Source organism: Mastigoproctus giganteus, chromosome 7 (genome assembly GCF_048544385.1).
Source record: "Mastigoproctus giganteus isolate SK-2022 chromosome 7, ASM4854438v1, whole genome shotgun sequence".
NCBI classification, from domain to species: domain Eukaryota; kingdom Metazoa; phylum Arthropoda; class Arachnida; order Uropygi; family Thelyphonidae; genus Mastigoproctus; species Mastigoproctus giganteus.
Window position 1 is genome coordinate 68312023 of NC_143581.1, and position 22139 is coordinate 68334161.

Sequence of the window (22139 nt, forward strand, 5' to 3'; positions counted from 1 at the left end):
CTTTACCATCCTTCCTATTTGCTTAGACTTTCCTTGCGGGGGCTGTAGCACGAACTCGGAAACCCATTTATAGCAAGCGTGATTCTTTAGCATCATTTCCTTCCCTTCGTGACAGATACATAATGACATTTCTCTCGTCTGGTATAGCGAAATCGCTGCCGGACAGCCTGCGCTGACATTTGTCCAACTCAGCAGAAATGGAGGAAGGTTTATGAGAAATCGGCAGATCGACAGAGTGGCTGCAGTTCTCAGGGACGTTATATGGACGTGACATGGTTCTACTTTCGTAATTCATTCGCCTCTTCAATCAACTGTATAGTTCCACTTGCATACACCTCGTTTCTCTTGGCAGGCAACTTGATTACGGGGGATTTCTTTAGTGGGTTAGACGAAAAACATAAGCTGGATCGTCTGTGAATTATGGCAAATTGAAATCTGAAAGAACGAATAAAGCTATTGGTATGAATGAGATATTTTTTTAGATAGCATCTGTATAGACCTATCAGGATTCAAGTAGTCAATAGACTTTTTCTTGCAGGTTCATATTTCTTTTAAAAAAATGCTTCTAATATTTTATATCCAGACTCTAAAGGCATATTCAATAACTTTCTTAAGATAAGAAACATTTAAATTGATTATTAAATAATGATAGGCAGCTGTAGATGTCTGAAACTAAACATTCCTTAGTGTCATTTTTATGTAGTTAATATGTGAACAGTAAAACAAGGAAAGGGTAATGAGGAATCAATTCTTACCTGTAAGCTGCCAGAATTATCATCAAAAGAATCAAACCGACTCCACCCGCTGTACCTGATGCGACTTTCCAAACTGAAAAATGCAAAAAAATATTGGTAGAAAGTATATAATAAATACTTACTATACAGTATTATCATATATAAAGCGGTCAGAAATCCCCTCTTGAAATATTAATACTATTTACTGTATTCTTCAGGTGGATGAGGTCGATTTTTTATTTTGCTAGATGAAAAACCTACGATTTCGGGTGAAAACAAGCTGTCCTTGCCTGACACCGACTAATTCGGCCACGTTTTGAAAGAGACCTATAAAAATTCCTTGCATCATTAACAGGTTTGAATTCATCATTTATTAATGCAACGCGCCTTTTGTTATATTTATTTTTATAATTAAATAAATAATAAGAAAAACAATATAATATTTTTAAGCATTCATAGCTAAGTAATCTACTTCCTGCCCCGTTGTCACCTTCTAAGATTCCATACTTTTGATGCATCTTATGTACAAGAGGTAGTGGCACACAATTCAGAATTCCCATAATACATTTATTTATTATTTTTCCCTTTTGAATCGATATCAATACGAAAGGGTATAAACTACAAACCACCAGAGATTCAAAGTCTCGGAGTAGCTTCACATAAGAATTTCAAATCGTGAAATTCGTTCTTCAGATGCATTTTCACCGTAACTTTTTTACATTCAGAATTTCATTTTCCAGTTGGTCCTGTTTGTTCTGTAAACCCCTGAAATCGCACACGTAGATCCTTTACGATTCTACTCCGACACGTCTTACTTAAAAATAGTTTCCGAAACAAAATTCCAAAGAAAAAAAAGATAGTGTGAACGTTGTCTTCCAGCCTTAAGAAAGCGTCATAAGACTAAGGCAGTGGGATGGATTTAAAATACAGGAGTTTCATAAAATTTTCAATATTTCTTTGGCAGAATAAAAATGTACGTTGCTGGGAAACAGATTTCTCCTTAGGTTTTCTTACTCATCCGCTGTCTTGGTGGAATAAAATTGGAAGGGACTTAAAGAAACGAGTTTATCCTTCTAATATCTTTCTCTTCTTGTCGCATACATCTAAAGAATTTTCAGCAACGGTTCCCGGCTGAAAATTCCTTTTCCTCCGAGAGATTTCACCTAGTTCCAGAAATTTTTCTGTTGTTCGATTATTTTTCGAAAGCTTCTTCTTTTGAAATCAATGCAGTGTGGATTCCTGTAAGCCCGTGCGGTGCTATTCTGTGAGAGACAGTCATTGAATCTTGTCTTGCTTCAGTAGATAAAATTCATTTCTTTCAGTTTTTCAATTTAAGTAGCCAGCTGTTGAAATTGAGAGGTTATTAACTTTAGCAGCCTGATGAGAGGTTATTAACTTTAGCAGATTTTTTAAAGACTAAAAGATAAATTACTTACAGGAACACTTTTCGTTATGGAATCCGCAAGCTGGTTCATCTAAAGGGGGTTCTTCACCTACCCACTCGATGGTATCGAAAAATTTCAGAACCTAAAAGTCAGAAGTAAAACTCAGATTAAATTGATCCATATTTTGAACCAGCAAGAAGAAAAGAACAATTTTGAATTATCACAATACATAATGTCTATATCATCGCGTCATATTAGATAACGAGCAATCGTTATCCAATCATAAAATATTTACTGTCATGGCTGAGCTGTTCTCCGGAATCTGAAATACTCCAACTGGATACAGTCCATAATCTCCAGGCACGTTTGGAGTGGCTTTCCTTGCAATCAACGTATAGTTCCCTTCTGCATCTCCATTTTCGTCCATGTATACCATGTAACCCATTGCACCTGCGAATAATAAATGACAAATGCTGGAATCGCCATCTTGATGCACTCAAGAATACAGAAAGTACATACCTAAGATTTCTTTGATATTATTTGAACCATCGTGTGTTCAATAAACAATTTTTATTGTACAGACAATATTTATAAACTTACTACTGTACGTTCTTCCTTTCATATACTTTAACAAATTCCTGCCATCTTCGGGATCTTCTCCGTTGGCCAGACAATCATTCACAGCCCTCGCATACACATTGACTGCATCGTATAGGTAAGCACCCTCGGCTGGTATCTATAAGTGACAGAAGCAATACATATTTGGATAAATATTGTGTCCTAAAAGTTTTTATAAATACTTCAGAAGTGGCGTATTCCTAATTTGCATTTAGTCTTTAAAATTTTAGCAATCCATTAGATAGGTTTAACTTCAGACCATCTTCTTTCTAAATATGGAATGCTCTCGGTCTATAAACCAAAAGAAAAACAACGAAAGAACGAAGCATCTATTCAGTGACATAAGTTTGGATCACGTCTATTACTGTGAAGTTTGTAACTTGATGCTCTCAGCCACACAAAGGACAAATTATTCCATCAAACACACGGGCGAATATTCAGGCAAACAGTAAAGATGTTAATCTAAAATAAATTCGTAGGGGATTGTACAGCAATGCGGAGAAACGGTGTCTTTAATTGTATACCAGGGTAAGTCACATCTCATGTTTCAGTTTGATTGCATTTGCGTAGTTCTGTTAAACTGGAGGTGGATTTGGGCAACCAGATAAACTTCCAACAAACGTTGCGAATGCAAATGTTATGTAATTCTTGGGGGTATTACGTGATTCTAATGTAATGGGATGCTTATTATTTGTTAAGTGCAATCAGGACTTCGTGCTTGTTTAAGTGGAGGTATTAAACAGTGTTACGTGATATGCAAGCTTTGATAATAGTTCCTGGTTTATTGGGAAACTGATTTAGTTACTGAATGGAATAAATACAATTACAGAGCATGCAGACGTTATATTTGAAATGTACAAAAGTAATGTAAATTAGAAGAGCCAAAAACGGCCTTTTGATGATTGTTGTTACATTAAAATTCTTTAATTGTTGCAAGAAATATTTATTTTTTATTGTTACATTAAAATTCTTTAATTGTTGCAAAAAATATTTATTTTTTTTATTGTAACATTAAAATTCGTTGATCTGATTGTTGTTACATTATTCTTTAATTGTTGTAAGAAATATTTATCTTTTTTATTGTTACATTAAAATGATAGGTGGAACCAGGACCAGGATATGACTGCCAGGAGTAAAGATTGATGACATTGTAGAACAGGTCATCTTTTAAAGGCACAAAAGGTGATATTGTTGTACACGTTGGAACTAATGACATTAAGAGTAGCAGATTTACTCAAAAAGTACAGGTCAATGTTGAAAAAAAGTCGCGAGTTAGGGTTGAATGTGAAAGTGTCTGCAATTCTGCCCAGGATAGGAGGGAGGTATATGGAGAGAGCCTTGTCGATAAATTCTACCCCATGAGCCTTGCCCAATATCTCCAGGGCCGAATTGATCCACAAGGATCTCTGAGTAGCCTGTGCTTGTTAACAGGAGAGCCTGCTTCTACAGGGGTGGAATATACTTAAATAGAAAGGGTTCAAGAATATTTACTGACGCTATCGAGGCAGCGTTAGGTGGATCGGAAAACTGCTAGCTTGGGGGGGGGGGATACACCGACTAATAGGCCTATAACACGCTTCTGGCAGAGGTACACCAATGCTAGGAGTTGGGTAAATAAATTTGATGAATTTCAGGTAATGGTCAAAACGTCAAAGGCAGATATTGTTGGTATTTCAGAGACGTGGTGTCACACAGATATAAGGAATACAGAAATGCAATTTGGAGAATACAATGTGTACAGGAAGGATAGACAGGATAGGAAGGGAGGACGGATTATGCTATTAGTTAAGAAACACAAAATCCAAGGAAGTACAGCCAGTCGACATGACTGGACAGTGCAGTGTCGAGTCAGTTTGGTGTGACATAAGCATTGGGAGATCAAAATTGAGAGTAGGAGTGTGCTATAGGCCTAATGACTCTGATGAGTATAATAAGAAACTGTACAGGGAAATAGAGTGGGTCAGTAAATCAGAGAGTCTTACAATGGGGGATTTTAATTTCCCAGATATTGACTGGAATTTGTGGGTTGGTCACTCACACACTAGCAGGGCTTTTGTGGATTTGCTGGATAATTGTTTTCTGCATTGGCATGTTCGGGAGGCAACTAGAGGGAGTAATACTCTTGATTTGATTATCAGCAGTGATTCTTCATGCATTAAGAATCTGCAGATAAATGAACCACTAGGTGGCAGTGATCACAGTGTGCTGAAGTGGGATTTACTCAAAGAGGTAACTACCATTAGGGGTAAAGGGAAGGGTTATTGCTTTCGTAAAGGCGACTACGATGGACTGAGACAGTATTTAAATTCTATAGAGTGGGACCAACTGATGACGTTACCAACAGCAAATTCAAAATGGGAAGCAATCAAAGAACTTATCTTGGAAGTTACTAGGCTTTACATACCAACTAAGAAATATTGTTCAAGGTTTAGGACTAAATGGATGTCAGATGAACTAATTAGACATGTGACAGAGAAGAAAAATGCATGGGATACATGTAAATTAACACGCGACACAGAAGCCTATGATAAATATAAGCTGGTCTGTAACCAAGTCACAAAGAAGGTTAGGCAGGCAAAGGCAGATTACCAGAAATCTTTGGCAAAGGATGCAAAGAAAAACAGCAAAGAGTTCTATAGTTATGTAAACTCTAGGAAGAAGAGGATGAATCAGATTTGTCCACTTGATATCGATGGTTCAATTTTGATATTCCCGCTCAGGTAGCTAACAAACTAAATGAGTATTTTGCATCGACATTCACACATGAGGAGTTATTCAGGAAGGGGAATGCCAGAGGTAAATTAAACTATGGCAGTGAGCTAGGTGATTTTGTAATAACTGAGAGCGAAGTGGAGGAGAAATTGTTGAAGATAAACATAAGAAAGGCACCTGGGGTGGATGGGATCTATCCAGTTATATTAAAGGAGACAGCACTGGAAGTAAGCAAATAGTTAGCTATAATAATGAAAGCATCTTTTAATTCAAGCGAAGTCCCCGAGGACTGGGGATGTGCAAATGTTTCCCCAAATCACAAAGGAAAATCAAAGGGCGACACAAGTAATTACAGACCTATTAGTTTAACTTCTGTTCCAGGGAAATTAATGGAGGCCCTGGTTAAAGAAGCATTGCAGGATCATCTAGTCAAGACATAGCATGGGTTTGTTAAAGGGGGGTCTTCTCTGACCAATTTTAACTGGATACTGTTTTGTGGACACAAAGGAACTGGATGCAAAAAATAATTTTAATATCATATATTTGGACCTTAGAAAAGCTTTTGATACTGTTGCACAAATTGGAACAATGTGGCATTGGATGAAAATTGCTGCTATGGATAAAATTATGGTTGAGTGGGAAAAGACAGAGAGAGAGTGGTAATCAATGGACACTGCTCTTCGTGGCCTAATGTTATTAGTGGAGTTCCCAAGGGTTCAGTTTTGGGTCCATTGTTGTTTTCTGTATTTATTAATGATATTGATGATGGTATATCAGGCTTAATGTCCAAGTTTGCCGACGATACAAAGGTTGGCAGGGTTGTTAATGACACTATTGACAGTACGCTACTGCAACAGGATCTAGAAAAGTTGAGAAGATGGGCTGAGAGGTGGCAAATGAAGTTTAACATTGACAAATGTAAAGTACTGCATATGGGAAGCAGTAGCCCCAGAGTAACGTATCAACTCTGTGGTACTACACTGACAGTAGTAGAGAACGAAAACGACCTTGGAGGGTAATTGTGCTGGCAGATATGAAGTTTTCTGAGCAGTGCAGACGGTCTGCAAGTGCAGCTCATAGTGTCTTGTCAATTATATACAGGAATGTTTCTAGCAGGGATAAGGAGGTGATTATTCCCTTGTATAAGACAATGGTCAGGCCACACCTTGAGTACTGTATACAGGCCTGGAGGCCTCATTTCAAGAAGGATGTAGAGCTGCTGGAATGAGCACAGAGAAGGGCAACAAGATTAGTGAATGGAACAAAGGGTTGCTCTTACGAAGAAAGGTTTAAGTTTTGCAGATTACAGTGTCTGGAGACTAGGCACCTGCGAGGTGATCTGATTGAGGTGTATAAAGTCTTGAATGGTTTGAGCATGCTCAATACTGATGGGATTCTTCCTCTTGCTCAGAATAATCACATGAGAGGGCATGAATCCAAATTGAGGAAAGACAGTTGTAGGGTAGATGTTCGGAAGTTTGCCTTTAGCCAGCGGGTGGTTGATTGCTGGAACAAACTCCCAACTGTCGTTGTAGAAGTTGATAGCTTAAATAGATTCAAGGCAGAACTAGACAAACATTTGGAACGAGTGGATGGGTGAAATGAGAAGGGTTTTTTTTTTTTTTTTTTTTTTTTGGCTGATGCTATATAAGCTTGGTTTTTTGCCTCTACTAATGCTAAAATGCTAATTTGTTGGTCCGACTGTTGTACGAAACAGTCTTTTCATCGTTTCATTAATACGATGTTTCTAACTATTACAAAATTCACGTTTATATAGTTACATAAATACTTTTTTTTTTCATATATATTTCGTTTTACAACTGTTGCACAAAGAATTCGTTTCTGAAATGTAAAAGAAATGTAATTAAAAATATCTATTGTCGCAGCGCCATTAAATATAGAAGAGTCAGATGTTACGAAAAAACCACGAGAAACTTCACGAACATATGTTCCTCTGAGATAGAACCAGGTCTCCCGGAGAGTTTTTATTTAAGATTCTGCCAGCGTGATTGATGTTCAGTGGTAGAAAATAAATAAATTATGAACGCACCACAGACAATTTTCAAAGGCTTTCGAGGAATCTATAAGGCTGGATATCCGTACTCATGACAACTGAGGTCAGTGTTCGCCGCATGAGAAAGAGAATTTTTCTCTCTTGTATACCTCAACCGTAACATAAAAGTGATTGCACTTTACAGTGCTGGGATTCTGCGTTGAAACCGCAATATTTCAAAGTAAAAGGGCAGAATTTCTTAATAATCCAGAAGTATAAATTAATAAATGAATATCTGAACAATGTTGAGAGCAGTTGAAAAATCTTTATGTAGAAAGAAATACCAGACGTAGCATAGTGTCTCTGATTTAGCAGGTCTTGATTTCTTGGCTGGGTTGTTTAAAATATAGTTTAGTTATTTATTTCGATGACCCCCAACATGCTGCCAAGAAATAAACTTAGGAGATCCAGCTTTCTGTTACTCCCTAAGATTTTATATCAGTTGTCCTTAATTCTTGTTTCTCCCACCAATGAAAATTTCTTTTATTTTATTGATCCTCTTCGGGTTGCTATGTACCTAAATCAGGCTCCTCCTCTCACCCTTTAAATTGCTTAGTTGCCAAGGTCTGCAACCTCACCTTCTAAATCGTTCTTCACATGACCGTCAATTAGCATTCGTCATCAATCTGGCTGACCTTCTTTGAACTCCCTCAGAAGCTCTCCAGATCTTTCTTCAGGCGTGGCCCTTCAAACCTGAATATAATGTTCCGAATGAGGTCTTATCATCATCTTATACAGGAACAATTGCGTTCTTTTCCATACTTGCAACGGTCCTATATATCATGGAAACACCATGTGCCTTCCCAACTGCCTGTTTATACCTGGTGGAAAATTTCATGTCTGACTGAATCGTAATCCTTAAGTGTTTTTCATCCTGAACCACTTCTAACTTCTCTCCTCCTAACATAGGATGTATATCAATTGATGTATATCTGTTCCCCATGTATAAAACTTATATTCAGAAGTATTAAACTTCATCTCTCATTGTCCAGACCATATGTGCAACGGATTTGAGTCATTTCGAAGCAAAATTACTAGTTCTAATCGATTTTCTCGATTAGATATGCTTGAAATGCCTCAGTCTGTGATCAGAGATTCCCAAGTCACCCACAGTGATTATTTCTAGAACTTGACTATTAGCTGCAATGACAGCCAAATGACTGTTTCCAAATTAAACTGTGAGTTGGACCACAAAAGAATCGAATAAAAAGATTCCATAGCTGATGAGCATTTTGCTGAACCCGGTACAGGTGAGAATTATACCTCACAGAATATCGGCTGCGATGACCTTAAATGGTTTGATGAACTAAGTCCAGCTATTATATTCATAGATTACATTTAGATCTGATCTGGTTATATGTTGGAAAACTTGAAAAGACAGCAGAAGATCCCACCAAGGAATTTAGCATAGCCAATTTCCTTGGTGGTATCTTCTGCTGTTGTATGCGAACTCTGATTATTAACTCTTGTGTTTGAGGATAGTGAATAGTCAGAATTTCTGGAATATTCTCTGAAAATAAAACGGAATGAGGAACTGTAACTATATGGAATGATAAATTTCCCAAATTTATACAATTCATGGTCATTTCATTATGTACAGTTACAGTTTTCATGAAATGGAGCGCTACATCACTAGCGCTCCATTTCATGAAATTTCATCATGTGTTCGCACCATGCAATATAAAGCAGGTGGGGGCAGACACATGTGGATGATGTATGGGCGAAATTCAGCGCGAGAGTGTAAGACGAAAGATTTAAGTGACATTGAACGTGGTAGTCGGCGACAGACGTGCCGGTCTGAATAATCTTGGAAACTGCAACGTTGCTGGGGTTTTCATATTGTGTCTCAGGTGAATCGAGATTGGTGCAATAACCACTTTTAGCTACTTTTTCAGTAATTTCTGTTTTCGGGCTTGTTCCTTGGTTGCTCTTAAAAAGCTTTACTTTCTCATTCCACTCTCTGGTGGGTCTATGAATTGACTTCACTTAGGACCAGAGTGTATCAAGCTAGATGGACCTATAAGCGCCATAGGAGGAACTGGTCACCACCACCACCTGAGAATGAGAGACTGAAGTTCGAATATCAACAGTTGAAAAAACAATATGTAAAATCTATTAAGACAGATAAAATCCAATCTTGGCAAAACCCTACCTCCTCTACAGAAAACAATGACCCTTGGAGTATAATCTATCAGCTGATCCGAAATAATGATTCCCCAATTATATACATTTCTCTTCCTTCAAATTGCTCCGAAATCCTGATTTGGCAAAATATAGTTAATTCCATCCTGGACTCTACTTCTTGCAGACTCATCAAATGATGATATACTTATCCATCGGGAAATCAGACAAGACAAATTCTGCAACTACACCACTTCTGGCCCACCTTTTATACAAGCTGTCCTGGTCTGGACTTGCTGTAGAGCATCTTCATAAAAAATTTTCATAAACTTCTTCCTTCTGTACTCTTAAATCTTTACAATGCATGTCGCAATGAAGGAGTCTTTCCAGCCAACTGGAAGAAAACTTCTTAAACTGATACCCAAAACTTCAAGCTCCTCAACTGAACAGTCCTTTAGGCCGATTGCTCTCCTTTCCAACCTTGGTAAGACTCTGGAAAGGTTAATGGTTGGAAGGATTATGGATATTTTCTCTGATACGTCCTACACTTCCAAAAATAAATTTGATTTCAGTTTAGACGGAGTACCGGGGAGGCCCTAGTTGAATCATCCTTTCTTGTTCAAGCGTGTTCTAAATATCTTTTCCCTATTTTTATTGATTTTTCAGGAGATTTCGACCTGTTACAGTGGCCAAATCTATCCGCACGACTGCGACTTATAAGGCTGTCCTCTATCCCTGTATAACCTTACTCAAAGTTATTTTGACAACCGCAATTTTGTTGTTCTCTCAACCTCAAATGCCTGAGAGAACAACATTCGCATTTTCTCTCGCGGCTGTCCACAAGTATCTGTTTTAGGTCCACTCGCCTGGAACCTCATCCTGGACGAGTGGCCCCTTAAATCCTTTCCGAACTCTACAAAACTGTCGTATGCTGACGACTTCACCTTTCTGATTCACGGGCAATCTCGCTTGTCTCTAGAGGTCTCTGCAAATATATTATTATGGGTGATCTTTTACTTTGGTCTGTTACAAACAAATTGTCCGTCTCACATACAAAGACTAAAATGATGCTTTTAAAAGGCTCTTTTGACATAAACCATCCTCCAGTCACTAAATTACAAGAAAAATGCTTTCCATAAGTTCTTCGGTCTCGTAATTGACTTTAAATTGACTTTCACGAAATACCTTAATCATAATTTGGTTAAAGACAAGGCCTAACATCCTTACTTCTCCGTCTCTCCAAACATCCTTGGGGATTAACCATCGCACTTTACGGTCACTCTACAAGGCTGTTTCTTCCAATCTGTACTTACTGTGCTAGCGCTTGGTTTTGGCAAGTTAAAAAGAGAACCGTTCAAATTAAACTGCAATCAATTCAGCGATCTATGTTTCTTGCAATGAGCCGGACCTGCAGGACTGCATCCACTTCTGTCCTGCAGGTTCAAACTAGATACCTCCCACTTGGCCCTCGTGGATAGCACAGTTGGTAAATTCGCAGTCCTCCCCACAACAGGTGGAAAAGTCCCGAGCTCGAACAGCTTCGATGACGTGAGGAATTTTTATGGGCCTTTTTTCCCAACGTGGCTGAGTTAGTATTAGTAACGGCCGCATGGTGCAAGAAAGCCTATGGCTTATGCTGCACCAGCCAAAAAAAAAAAAATAAAAAAAAAAAATAAATAAATAAATAAAATAAAATAAAATAAAAAAAAATATAAATCCGAACAAAACAATGATAAAAAAAAATAAATAAATAAATAAATAACTAAATAATAATAATTAATAAAATAAAAAATAAATAAAAAGGAAATTAAACCTATCATCCTATGTGCTTCCCTTACCCGAAAGTACTATCCAGATGACCTTTGAATTTCCCCAAACTGTCGGCCTCTACCACCCATGAAGGCAACTTATTCCAGTAATTTATAACTCGCTGGCTAAAATAGAACTTCCTGCAATCCAATCTAAACATTTCCCCCCATAACTTGAATTTATGTCCCCTAGTTCTAGCATCATTTGTAATCTTGAAAATTTTGTCCTCATTCATTTTACTGATGCCTCTCAGAGCCTTAAACACCTCAATCAAATCTCCTCTAAGGTGTCTAGTTTCCAAACTCTGCAACCCACATATTCGAAGTCTTTCTTCATAAGGACGCCCTTTTGCCGATCTCACCAGGCGAGTTACCCTTCTTTGCACCCTTTCAAGAAGCTCGATGTCTTTCTTCAGGTGCGGTCTCCATACTTGAACACAGTATTCCAAGTGTGGTCTAACATAAGCCTTATATAATGGGATTATCACGTCCCTATCTCTACTTGCAAAAGTTCGATAGATCATTGATAGGACACCATGGGCCTTCCTTGCAACCTGTTTACAATGCTCAGAGAATTTCATGTCTGACCGTATCGTAACACCCAAGTCCCTTTCCTCCAGTACTGGGTTTAGTTGAACTCCACCAAGTGAATAAGTTATTTTGGGATTACTGTTTCCCAGGTGTAATACCTTACACTTTGTTGGATTAAAGCACAGCTGCCATTTTTCTGACCATTCCTGAAGTCTATCTAGGTCTCAGCCGAGGACAGTATGGTTTTTTTCTCCCGGAACTAGAGTTTTTTTTTTTTTTTTTGTCCAGAAAACAGAAAATCGAGCAAAAAACACACGAAATTTACAGACAGCATAGAAGTAGCAATAGGGCTTTAGTCGCTGATGTTCCTAAAACCCAATTACAACAACTACCTCCCATTTGATCTCGTTTGTTATGTAGAGGAATATGTTATCACATCAGACGTGGGATCTCTCTTGAATTCCTTGACATATCCGTAAGCGCCACATCTAATCCTAAGGCTGAAATGAGACGCTGCCGGAATATCCTTTTGACAGGCGAGAGATCTGCACTACAGGATGGGTCACTTACAAACAAATTTATTCCGCAGGTAGTTTTCGCCACCCATGAATCCACATTGAAATGGTTTCATCGAAGCAAGCCTATATACGCTAAACCTTCTGAATGATCACAGCTATGGAAAATGGTTACTTTTAATTTTTCACAGTCCTCATTTGTGGACATTCCGAGGATTGGGAACACGTGTTATTTCGCTGTGAACTTTATCAGGACATTCGCCACTTTCTCGTTTGTAATGTGCAGCTGTTCCCAGAACGGAGACTTCACATCTAACCTCCAGTGAAAACTTCTTACTTTTGCAGGGTTACTCCTGCCAAGCCTTCGGTCACCAGCAACGTCTTCTGGCTTCTCCAGTGACAGCTATTTTGCCTTCGTAACAACAATGACGTCATTGCTAACGCTGTAGGGCAGCGTGGGTTTAGCCACTTCTTTAATGTTTCCAAATTCGACTACCCACACACGTCTACATGGTCTAATAACCATATAGTCAAAGGTGATCCTGTAGTTGGAAACAACTTGTTGATGCGAGAAGCAAATGGAAACTGACAAAGACTTGTGCAGGATAACAAAGGCAGAGTTAGGCAAGTAACAACCAAATACAACAGAGGTAACCCAAAGAAGCATTTCAGAATGCTAAATTCGTCTTTACTTGTCACAGATGGAGGTATCGCAGTTAGCGACCGAATCGGTTTCCTTCCTATCAGCAATAAAACAAGAGCTACGGTTACCGTGGACTTAAGAACGACAACAATGGACAGTAGAGAAATGGGAAAACTTTGTCTGTTCTGGAGGTTCTGGTTCTTGCTGTTTCACGCTGATGGAATATGGAGAAAAACAGCATGGGTCCATGGCCTCACCTTGACAAGTCAACAATGCTGGCTGCTGATTGTGATATAATGATGTGAGAGTGTTTTTGTGGTGCACAATGGGCCCCTGGATACCGATGGAACAAAAGCTGGATATTATCACAGGTTATCTGGAAATTGCTTCTGACCGGACGCATCCCTTCACGGCTGCAGTGTTTCCATCTGCAAATGGATTCTTTCAACAGGATAATGCACCACGTCATAAGGACAGAATTGTACAAAACTGGTTTCAGGAACATGAGATTGAATTCAAGCTACTGCGGTGCACGAGATCTCAATTTAAATGAGCACCAGTGGGCGCTCTTCGGAGTAGAAATCCGCAACTGTCGAAAGCAGTTGAGTCAACATGGACCAGCAAGCCACCGGCTCGTTGTCGACATCTCGTTGAGTCCACACAACGAGGAATCTAAGTTGTTCTGAGGGATAAGCAGGGGTATTCACTGTTATGTAGGCGTGCCTAATAAAATAGCCGCTCAGTGTATAAGTAATGTGGGACGAAGGATGAACACATAATGATTGTTTCAACATAACGGGAAGAAACTCGTGCGCCAAGTGGAAAATTTTCGGTATATTTGAAGTAAAGGCTCTCCCCAGCGATGTTCTCAAGGTCTTCTCGTGATGCTAAAAAAAAATTAATTCCCAGGACACATTTGTTCGCTGAACCAGGAAATTCTCTTGTTTGGTGCTGTTCAGCAGGTCATATTTTATACGAAACAAATGATGTGAACTACGAAAAAGTTTGCTAAAGATTTCCCATGACGAAGAAAAATAAAGCAGCTGTTGGGACGCAGAACAAATCACCACTGAAAATCGATAGTTTCATTTACGAAGAATTCAACATTACATGCAGTCGTTTGATTGTTTCCCCCAGTTCTGCGCAGGCGGTGTCTTTCCTTGTACGGGAATCCGCACGATGGATTCGTACTCCCTCTGCGCGATTTCCTTTTTTTTATTGGACCATTCTGTTTGATTCGGCATAAAATCCCTTCGGAAGGAGGTGCAGCTGTGGAAGAAATTATAATGTTGAACATTTCTTTACATCTTCAAATTAACGACTTAGGAAGCACTCTTTCCATCTTCAATTTTTGATCAGATGCATCATTTTCCCGTTCCTCCTCATCCATCCTAAACATACAACATTCACTGAAGTCAAAGAAATTCTTCATCTCGTGATATTATTCTTCCTCGCTGAAACATAACGCTTCAGTAAGTCCAACTACAACAGTATGAGCTGACTTGATCAAAACTCAAATTCATGTAATTTGTTTACAATGATCCAGATCTTACTGGATAGAAAAATTAAATATTGTGCTTTGTTTTTGGAAACCCTGATACACCCATATACGTATTTAAAATCGTTTTTTCATTTGGTGTTAGATTACTGGTGGATTTTCCTTCTATTATACGAGACTCGTAGATTGCCTTTCAGTGTTTAAGGTAATTAATGGTAGTACAAAAGGGGGCTCAGAGACGGTGGAAGTGGACTTAATTTTGTTCCAAGCCACTGACTTCAGTCGGTGTGCCGATTTGTCTAACCCATAGAAGTAGCAGTTTTCCTGAAACCTTAATGAATTCTCAATGGATTTAGCAAATATCCTTGCACTTTCAGCGTTTATACAATAAATTTTGTCAATCGAACTAAGGCCGGTCATGCTGAGAAAAATGTCCCCTGGAAATCCCAAGAGGGATTTATGATGAGAGATTTCATGTGTGGGCAGAACTGCAGACACAAAAACATTTTTTCCTTCATGGATGATTCACCTGCACTATCCGCAAGGGTGAATCGCCCAAAGGTGCCTTTCACAAAGGTGCCTTTGTGAATTTTTTTTCTCAATGACAGTCAACTTGAAACGAATAATGCCAATTAAAAACGCGAAATATAGATATTCCGCAAACAGGCTGTGTCTGTCTGCAACAGGAACGCGTGACTTCGTTTACCGGGTCAGACAGAGATTGCACTGTTTCATAAATAACGCATATTTGGTTATTTTTTTGTATTTAAAAAGTGTATTCGAGTTTATGTCTGTTCCTTAACTGTTGAGCAACAGTTTATATTTAAACTAAAGCTTGTCCATTCTTCTTCTTGCGGTATTTTATTATGTTTTTGTCGTAATGTAGATGGTCGGGAATGCACCTGTAGTGATTCGAACAACAAACAACCCAAGTTTCTATTTATCTTCGATATCCGAGATCTATTTCTGGTCGGTTGATCTTTCCGAGTGTTTGACCATCAATGGAAGGCTTCGTGTAATCAAGATAGGGTTCCTGCTTCATTTCGACGACAAGATGGCTCAATGAGAGCCTTCACATCAGTCTTGCGCTATCATTGTAATCTATAGTGACGATGAGTCGATACAACCAACTACCTGTGACATATGATCATTTACTTGGGTTCTTGTCAAAGAAATTTTCTTCTTTTCCTGTGAATGCGTGCGTGTGTGTGATAAAAAATATAGAAAGAGAGAGAGAGAAAGAGAGGGAGATGAAAAAATTCTCGCACGTGGCAACGAAGAAATGAATCAGCCGGGTATCGATCATCCTCACGGTACACAGTGGTGAAAGGGATATGACAGATAGCCTCGCGCTGTTCTTAACAAGACTTGGAAGATAATCGCTGATTTAAGTATCTCTTACCAGACCCGATGTGTGCATGGACTTCTCAAGCTTGCGAACAAAATAACAGAGTATCTCTTGATATCCGTCATCCAATTCTATAATTACTTATGTTTTGTTCTTAAATTCAAGTGGATTTACGCATCATTATCCATAATTCAAGAAAGATGAAAATCATTATTGTACTCGTATTATCCTCATATATTTTATTCAAAGATTTACATCATGCCATGTAATAGAGAACACAAAGTCAGCTAGTGGTGGGCATATTAATTTACATGAATGACCTTAGAAATCCCGCTTTCCCTAAAACAGACGTCTTCTTCTTCCACCATCGCTTTGGCAGGAAGAGAATAAGGAGGATTCAGCATTCATCAACCTTCAAAGACCACCAAGCCTCCGAAGCTTGGTGAATACAATCAAAATATAATTTCGACTGATCATAAAAGCTGGTACTTGTAAAAAATTGAAAAATAGATTAGAAAACCAGGGTTAATAAATACTTGAGTCCAAAATTTAAGTTACACGCTACCATTCTTTTATTTTTATTAATATTCAACATCATAAGATCACAAAATAATTAAAAATAATCCCTTTAAAGATAACTTTTTTTATGGTTAATATCTTAGCCCTTCATTTAATTTTCAAACAGAGAAATGTCCTTTAAAATAAAGCACCAAACTCAAATGTTAAGATGAGACACGCGCAGTGCTCAAGCTTCCGATAGAAATAGTAATGTCCAAAGAAGAAAGTATTTTGTGTTTAAGCAAAAATAATCACAATTCTTGCTACACGTAATTCAGTCAATTGACTCTCGCTTAATTTAACGTGCACTGCGTTTTGGATCTGTAAACCACCCTGCCTCAAGCGTTGCTAAATGTACTAACTTTATCCTTCACGTCAGAGTAAAAACAAATCGCCATTATTCAACAAGATTGTGTAATTAAGCTAATGAGGCCCGTTGAGCTAATTAGTGCGGCGATCAAGAAGTTACAGTGGGTAATCCACGCGTGTATTTTAATGATAGTCCACTTGGATTTAGCTTTTTCCTTTTGAGAACAGCTGGGCTCAGCTATCAGGTGGTGACTAACCTACTCCTCATGCACCAAAGATCTAATCAGTGTAATAAATCAGTTCCCAAAAAGAATTATTGAGCACCATGTTCTAAACAAGTTACCAAACACTTCTTTTCTAAAACAGGATAAATTAATTCGTTTTTATGTCAATTAAAATACCCAAAAATCCAGAACTTCTTTATTATTATAAAAAATTCCATTTGTTATAAGACGAATTGAGGTCTGATTTGGCTTTGATATTATTTGGGCAACTTGGCATTTTCGTATTGAAGATATAATAATTTCCTGTTTATAACTCCTATACACTTTATTAGACATTAAATTTCTTGAGGTATTTGCCATTGCATTTCTTGAGGTATTTGCCATTGCATTTCTTGAGGGATTTGGCATTGTATTTCTTGAGGGATTTGTCTCTTGAAACTTGAGACTAATTCCAGCATTCTGTTTCCTGTCATGTAAATGGCGTTCCAGTTTCCGTTTCCTTAATCTAATACTGATAATTGTGTGCAGTTGGCCATTTTGAATTGCCGGAACTCGAAGTAGTTCGATCAATTTGGAATCAATAATTCTCATTAACGCAGTAAAACAATTATACCGAGTAGAGCGATATGGCTTATCAGTAGCAATTAACATTGCAAAAGCGGTCAGAAATTTAAGCGAACAGCAGAGAACAGGGCCCTATGTAGGATGGAGATTTCAACTGAAAGCAGCACTAACCTGCAATCCAATACGATGAGGAAATGAAAATATCGATTATTCCAATATAGTTAATTATCGTTGTTCTTAAGTATACTCCAGACAGGGGTCTATCATTAGAAAGAGCGAAAATCCCGAAGGAAGTCTTATTTTTGAGCGGGGGAGTGATGCGATGTGACATGGCAAAAGCATCTAAGGAGTAAACAAAATTATTAACCATAAATTGAATCATTTACATAATGACTCTGTCGTACTGCATCTCGGTTAATTAGTAAAATCTCTTGGTAATCAAAGGATTAAATCTTTCTGAGTTGTTCCATTTCCACACCACTAATTTTATAATGATAAACAAGTTCGTCTTTAAGACGTCTTCCAGGTTCCACCAATCTGAAAGGAGAATTGCTGTCTTGGACAAATGTAATGGGCTTTATTAGCACACGAAGTTAAAATAGAGTCTTAGAAAGGTAAGCCACGAGAGAGAGAGAGTTAATCAGCTTATTTAGATAGAAGCGAAAGAGTCACTAAAGAACTCCATTGTGGGGGGGATAGATAGACGAAACAGTCGAGATTTTTACCTCCGCCAACCAGTGTACGATGATGAAATGTTAGGCTTATGTATCTCGAAGTTATTCTTGGCCAAGAGAAAAGCTGTCCCTAGCGAATAACATAAGGAACAGCGAGAGTCCGGTGATGTATGGTTAAGACTGGTAGCTAGGAACTCTGTTGGATAGTGGACATATTTGCCTTAAATAATTGCCAGTTGCGGTATGGCAATGTTACATGCCTCTAGCATTATTTTCACCGATTAAATATCATCGATCCTGAACAGAGTTCTATAATTATTTTTCTACAAAAATTGCATTTAATAATAAAGGCAGTTTAAAAATTCTGAATGTCCACTATGAAGTAGTTTTCAATTTCTTTATCGTATCTTTAAAAAAAAAAACCAAAATAAAACAATAATTATCCAGTCGGTTATAGAGATATAAGAATTCTAGATCGTTGAGCAAAAATCTTCCGAGAGATTGCTTCTGCCAAGTTACACACGCCCCTCACATTTACAGCATATGCTTTTCGTCCAGTTGAAACAAATCTGGCCCAATTTCAAGAATGAGAATTCGGCAAATTTAACAGAACTTTTCAGCTGCTGAAGCTGAAATAAAATCTCATTACAGAACTTCCAATCTACTTCTTTCCTTGTCCAAACGCTTTTTGGGAGCTGCTCGACTGACAGCAATGGAATTTCTAGGGATGATTTTCAGATATCCCTTGAGCTGACTGAGCAGTTGGTTAGGCCAAAGGGAGTCCAGTATGGCTCATACCATTCATTAGTCTATTTCCAGTGGATGCTGGATCCTTTGTGGTTTTGATCATAGTATATGACAATAGGGGAGGACCGATGGTACCCACAGTTATTTATGACTTTAGTTATTTCCTATTGTTGATGTATATAGTCCATTTAGGATGGCACGTTTATATATAGTTGTGCTCCTTCAGGCTTAGACGGGTACTAGGACGCAGCCTTCCTGATGACAACTACTTCCCGTTACAAAGTGACCAGCAGAAACTTATCAACGCCCACGCACTGTAACCACACAGTTGTAACGACTTCATTGTCATTTCAGAAACCTGTTCAGAATCGATGATGTACTCCAATATGATTCAGAAAACAGAAAAATTCGTTAATGTTTGCCTCGTCCCTATTAACATGCTGCAATGTCATCTGGTCTCGGATATTATTAAGAGGACAAAGGACTGAAGTTCTGTCCTGTTAACAGTGGGAGCACCCAACCAGAATATGTTTGACTGTTAGAAGTGCTGAACAATATGGACACTGGGGAGGATGGTCGCCTCTGAATAGATAAAGGTGGGACAGATCAGTATGTCCTCTTGTCCTATGTCTTATTTTGCCCGTGTAAGTACCACTTCTTCTCGTCGTATTGTCTGAATGCTAGAGTGCCAAAGTTTCGGGTTCTGTTTCAACTGATAAGGTATGCTATTGGTTTGGGTGTGCAATAGCTCTTTCCCCTGTGCAAGGCATGCTGCATTGCCGTAATTGAGCTGAGAGAGTCAGTGTAAACTATATATTTTTAAGATGGGTAAAGATCCAGACTGTCTAAAGCTAATTTTACTGCATGTAGTTCTGCTGAAAAGCTGTATACTCAGGTGGAAGGGAAGCAGAAATAATAATGGAGTTGACACAATGCTGCTGCTCGAACGGTTGAATGTGATTTGGAACCCTACCTATGTTTTTCATCCCTATATTATATACTATATTTTAATCCAAAACAATTTTATGCAAGAAACGAAAGGCCACTGAGGTTATTCTCTAATAATTCATACTTAAGAAAGATAAAATACTTACGCGCTTCAAAACTCCAAGTTTGCCGACCGGGTTAGTGAAGTTGAAAGGCTCGCGCTGCATGTACTCGTTAACTTTAGCCCTGAACTCTTCAAAGTCGACTGGTGGGGATCCCACAACTCCGACGTATGAACGGAATGCTCTGTTAGCGGTATCGTCAATTTCGTCCCTCAGCAAACCTGGAATCATAATTCTATTTGAAAAGTGCTCCTGGAGGGGAATTCAAAGTGAAAACGTGGAAAATGTGCCCAAAAGTTATGTAAAAAGACAACCAAATATCTCAAAATGCACTTTATTTTAATAAATATTACTAAGAAGTATAATAACTCAACCAAACTATTAATTAATTACATTCATTTAGAACTAATCTCCGAATCAGAATCTCAATGTAAATGTCTGATCAGTTGGAATCATCAAAATCGTTAAGATTTTACCCATGCTAAGTTCAGATATTGAATGAACACAATTTTTTAATAGACATGCGTTTGTATAGAGGTATAAGTCAATTAAATGAATTAAGTCAACTACACTACCTTATTAAAATATTTGTAGACTATCGCAATTGAAAAAAACAAGAGTTTTAATGAATGAATTAATAAGATGTAGGCCAGAAGTGCAGCATCGATCGGTCGCGAAGCACCTTTGACCAGTTTCTTGTTCATCCTTAAGCGCAATCAAGCGCTTAATTCATCTTTAAGCGTAAATCAAGTTTTTACACTGCTTGCTGAAAGATGAAGAGAGAAAAGACATTTTGATAGTACTTCCAGATTGAGGATACCAGGAAATTGTCTGAGATGTAATATACGAGAAGGCATTGATAGTTTTAGCAATTTAACAAACGGTGGTCTGAGTCCCAAAAAAGAAACAGTCCAGTAATGCTGGCTATATAGGCAGTACCACCACCAAATATGGATCATCGACAACGGCAAACACAAGAGTCTATTACCATTTTAATAGTTTTAAAACTAATCAATTCAACACAGAGCTTGCGGAACATGTACATTCCCATACCGTTAATAGATTCAGCCATTACATTGATAAAACTAAATTCTAATTATAAGATATTGCAATACGAAGCTTTGGCCATAAAATGGTATCATCAAAATACCACTTAAAATATTAAATGCGAAACTACCAACCGGCCTCTCCTCAATATGGAGCCTAATACTTTTAAATTACCACGTGTCTAACTCAAAGGATCAAGGGAACTAGAACTACCTTATAAACTCTTTCTCTACTTACCCCAATTTAGTCAACTGATGATGATTCAATCGAAAGTTCATCGTTTTAGACTCTACCTACATTATTATCCTTCTTAGCATTATTACTTACCTTCAGTAACTTTCATATAAGACAACCATAGGAAGAGTGAGTGCATTTCATTTTCCTCTGGGCTTTTTTTTAATCATTAATGTAATTTGACTTTAATTCTATTTCACCTTCTTTATACGAATTATGGGATAAACGGTTCAAGAGGTAGGTACAGAACTATTAAACGTTTGCTATATTTCAATATTTTATTATATCAACAGTACCTTAAGTCATAACTATAAAATTTACTAGTACCAGCAATTTTCAATAGGGTTCAAATCTGGACTGTTCAAATCCGGGACAGTCCAACACTTCATACCTCAGAAATGCCAGAATTTCTAAGGTATGACTGCAACTTAAGGGAGAAAAACGAGGGAAAACATTGGTATATGTTTAAAGCCTTGTGAGAGAAGAAGACAAACTTATCATTAAATCTAAATAGCATAAAACTTACCAATTTTTCTGCGTGGCAAGGGGCAGAGTCCTGTTGAAAAATGCAATTTTGAACGTCTGTTTGGTGATCCCTAATAATGGGCTTCAGGCATTCCTCCAAGATAGCATGTAGGTTTCTGCATTCACCGTTCCGTTAATAAACTTAATTCGCCCCACTTTTGCTTGTTATGCATCCCCAGATCATCTGGCCGGCGGAGAACTTTACAGTCGGTGTTATGCAGTCAGGATGATATGCCTCCGAT

General features: G+C 38.1%; 1 protein-coding gene across 2 annotated transcripts in view; it reads right to left on the reverse strand.

Moving 5' to 3' along the window:
• The window catches only part of LOC150082982 (guanylate cyclase 32E-like), a 432790-nt gene that overhangs the window by 44066 nt on the left and 366585 nt on the right, over nucleotides 1-22139 (reverse strand). For both annotated transcript variants that reach the window (XM_090376960.1, XM_090376959.1), the window contains exons 4-8: nucleotides 20137-20312; nucleotides 2720-2855; nucleotides 2415-2569; nucleotides 2171-2261; nucleotides 756-828 (exon numbers count right to left, since the gene is read on the reverse strand). In XM_090376960.1, the coding sequence (XP_090233086.1) occupies nucleotides 756-828; nucleotides 2171-2261; nucleotides 2415-2569; nucleotides 2720-2855; nucleotides 20137-20312 (631 nt within the window). The remainder of the gene's footprint in view (nucleotides 1-755; nucleotides 829-2170; nucleotides 2262-2414; nucleotides 2570-2719; nucleotides 2856-20136; nucleotides 20313-22139) is intronic.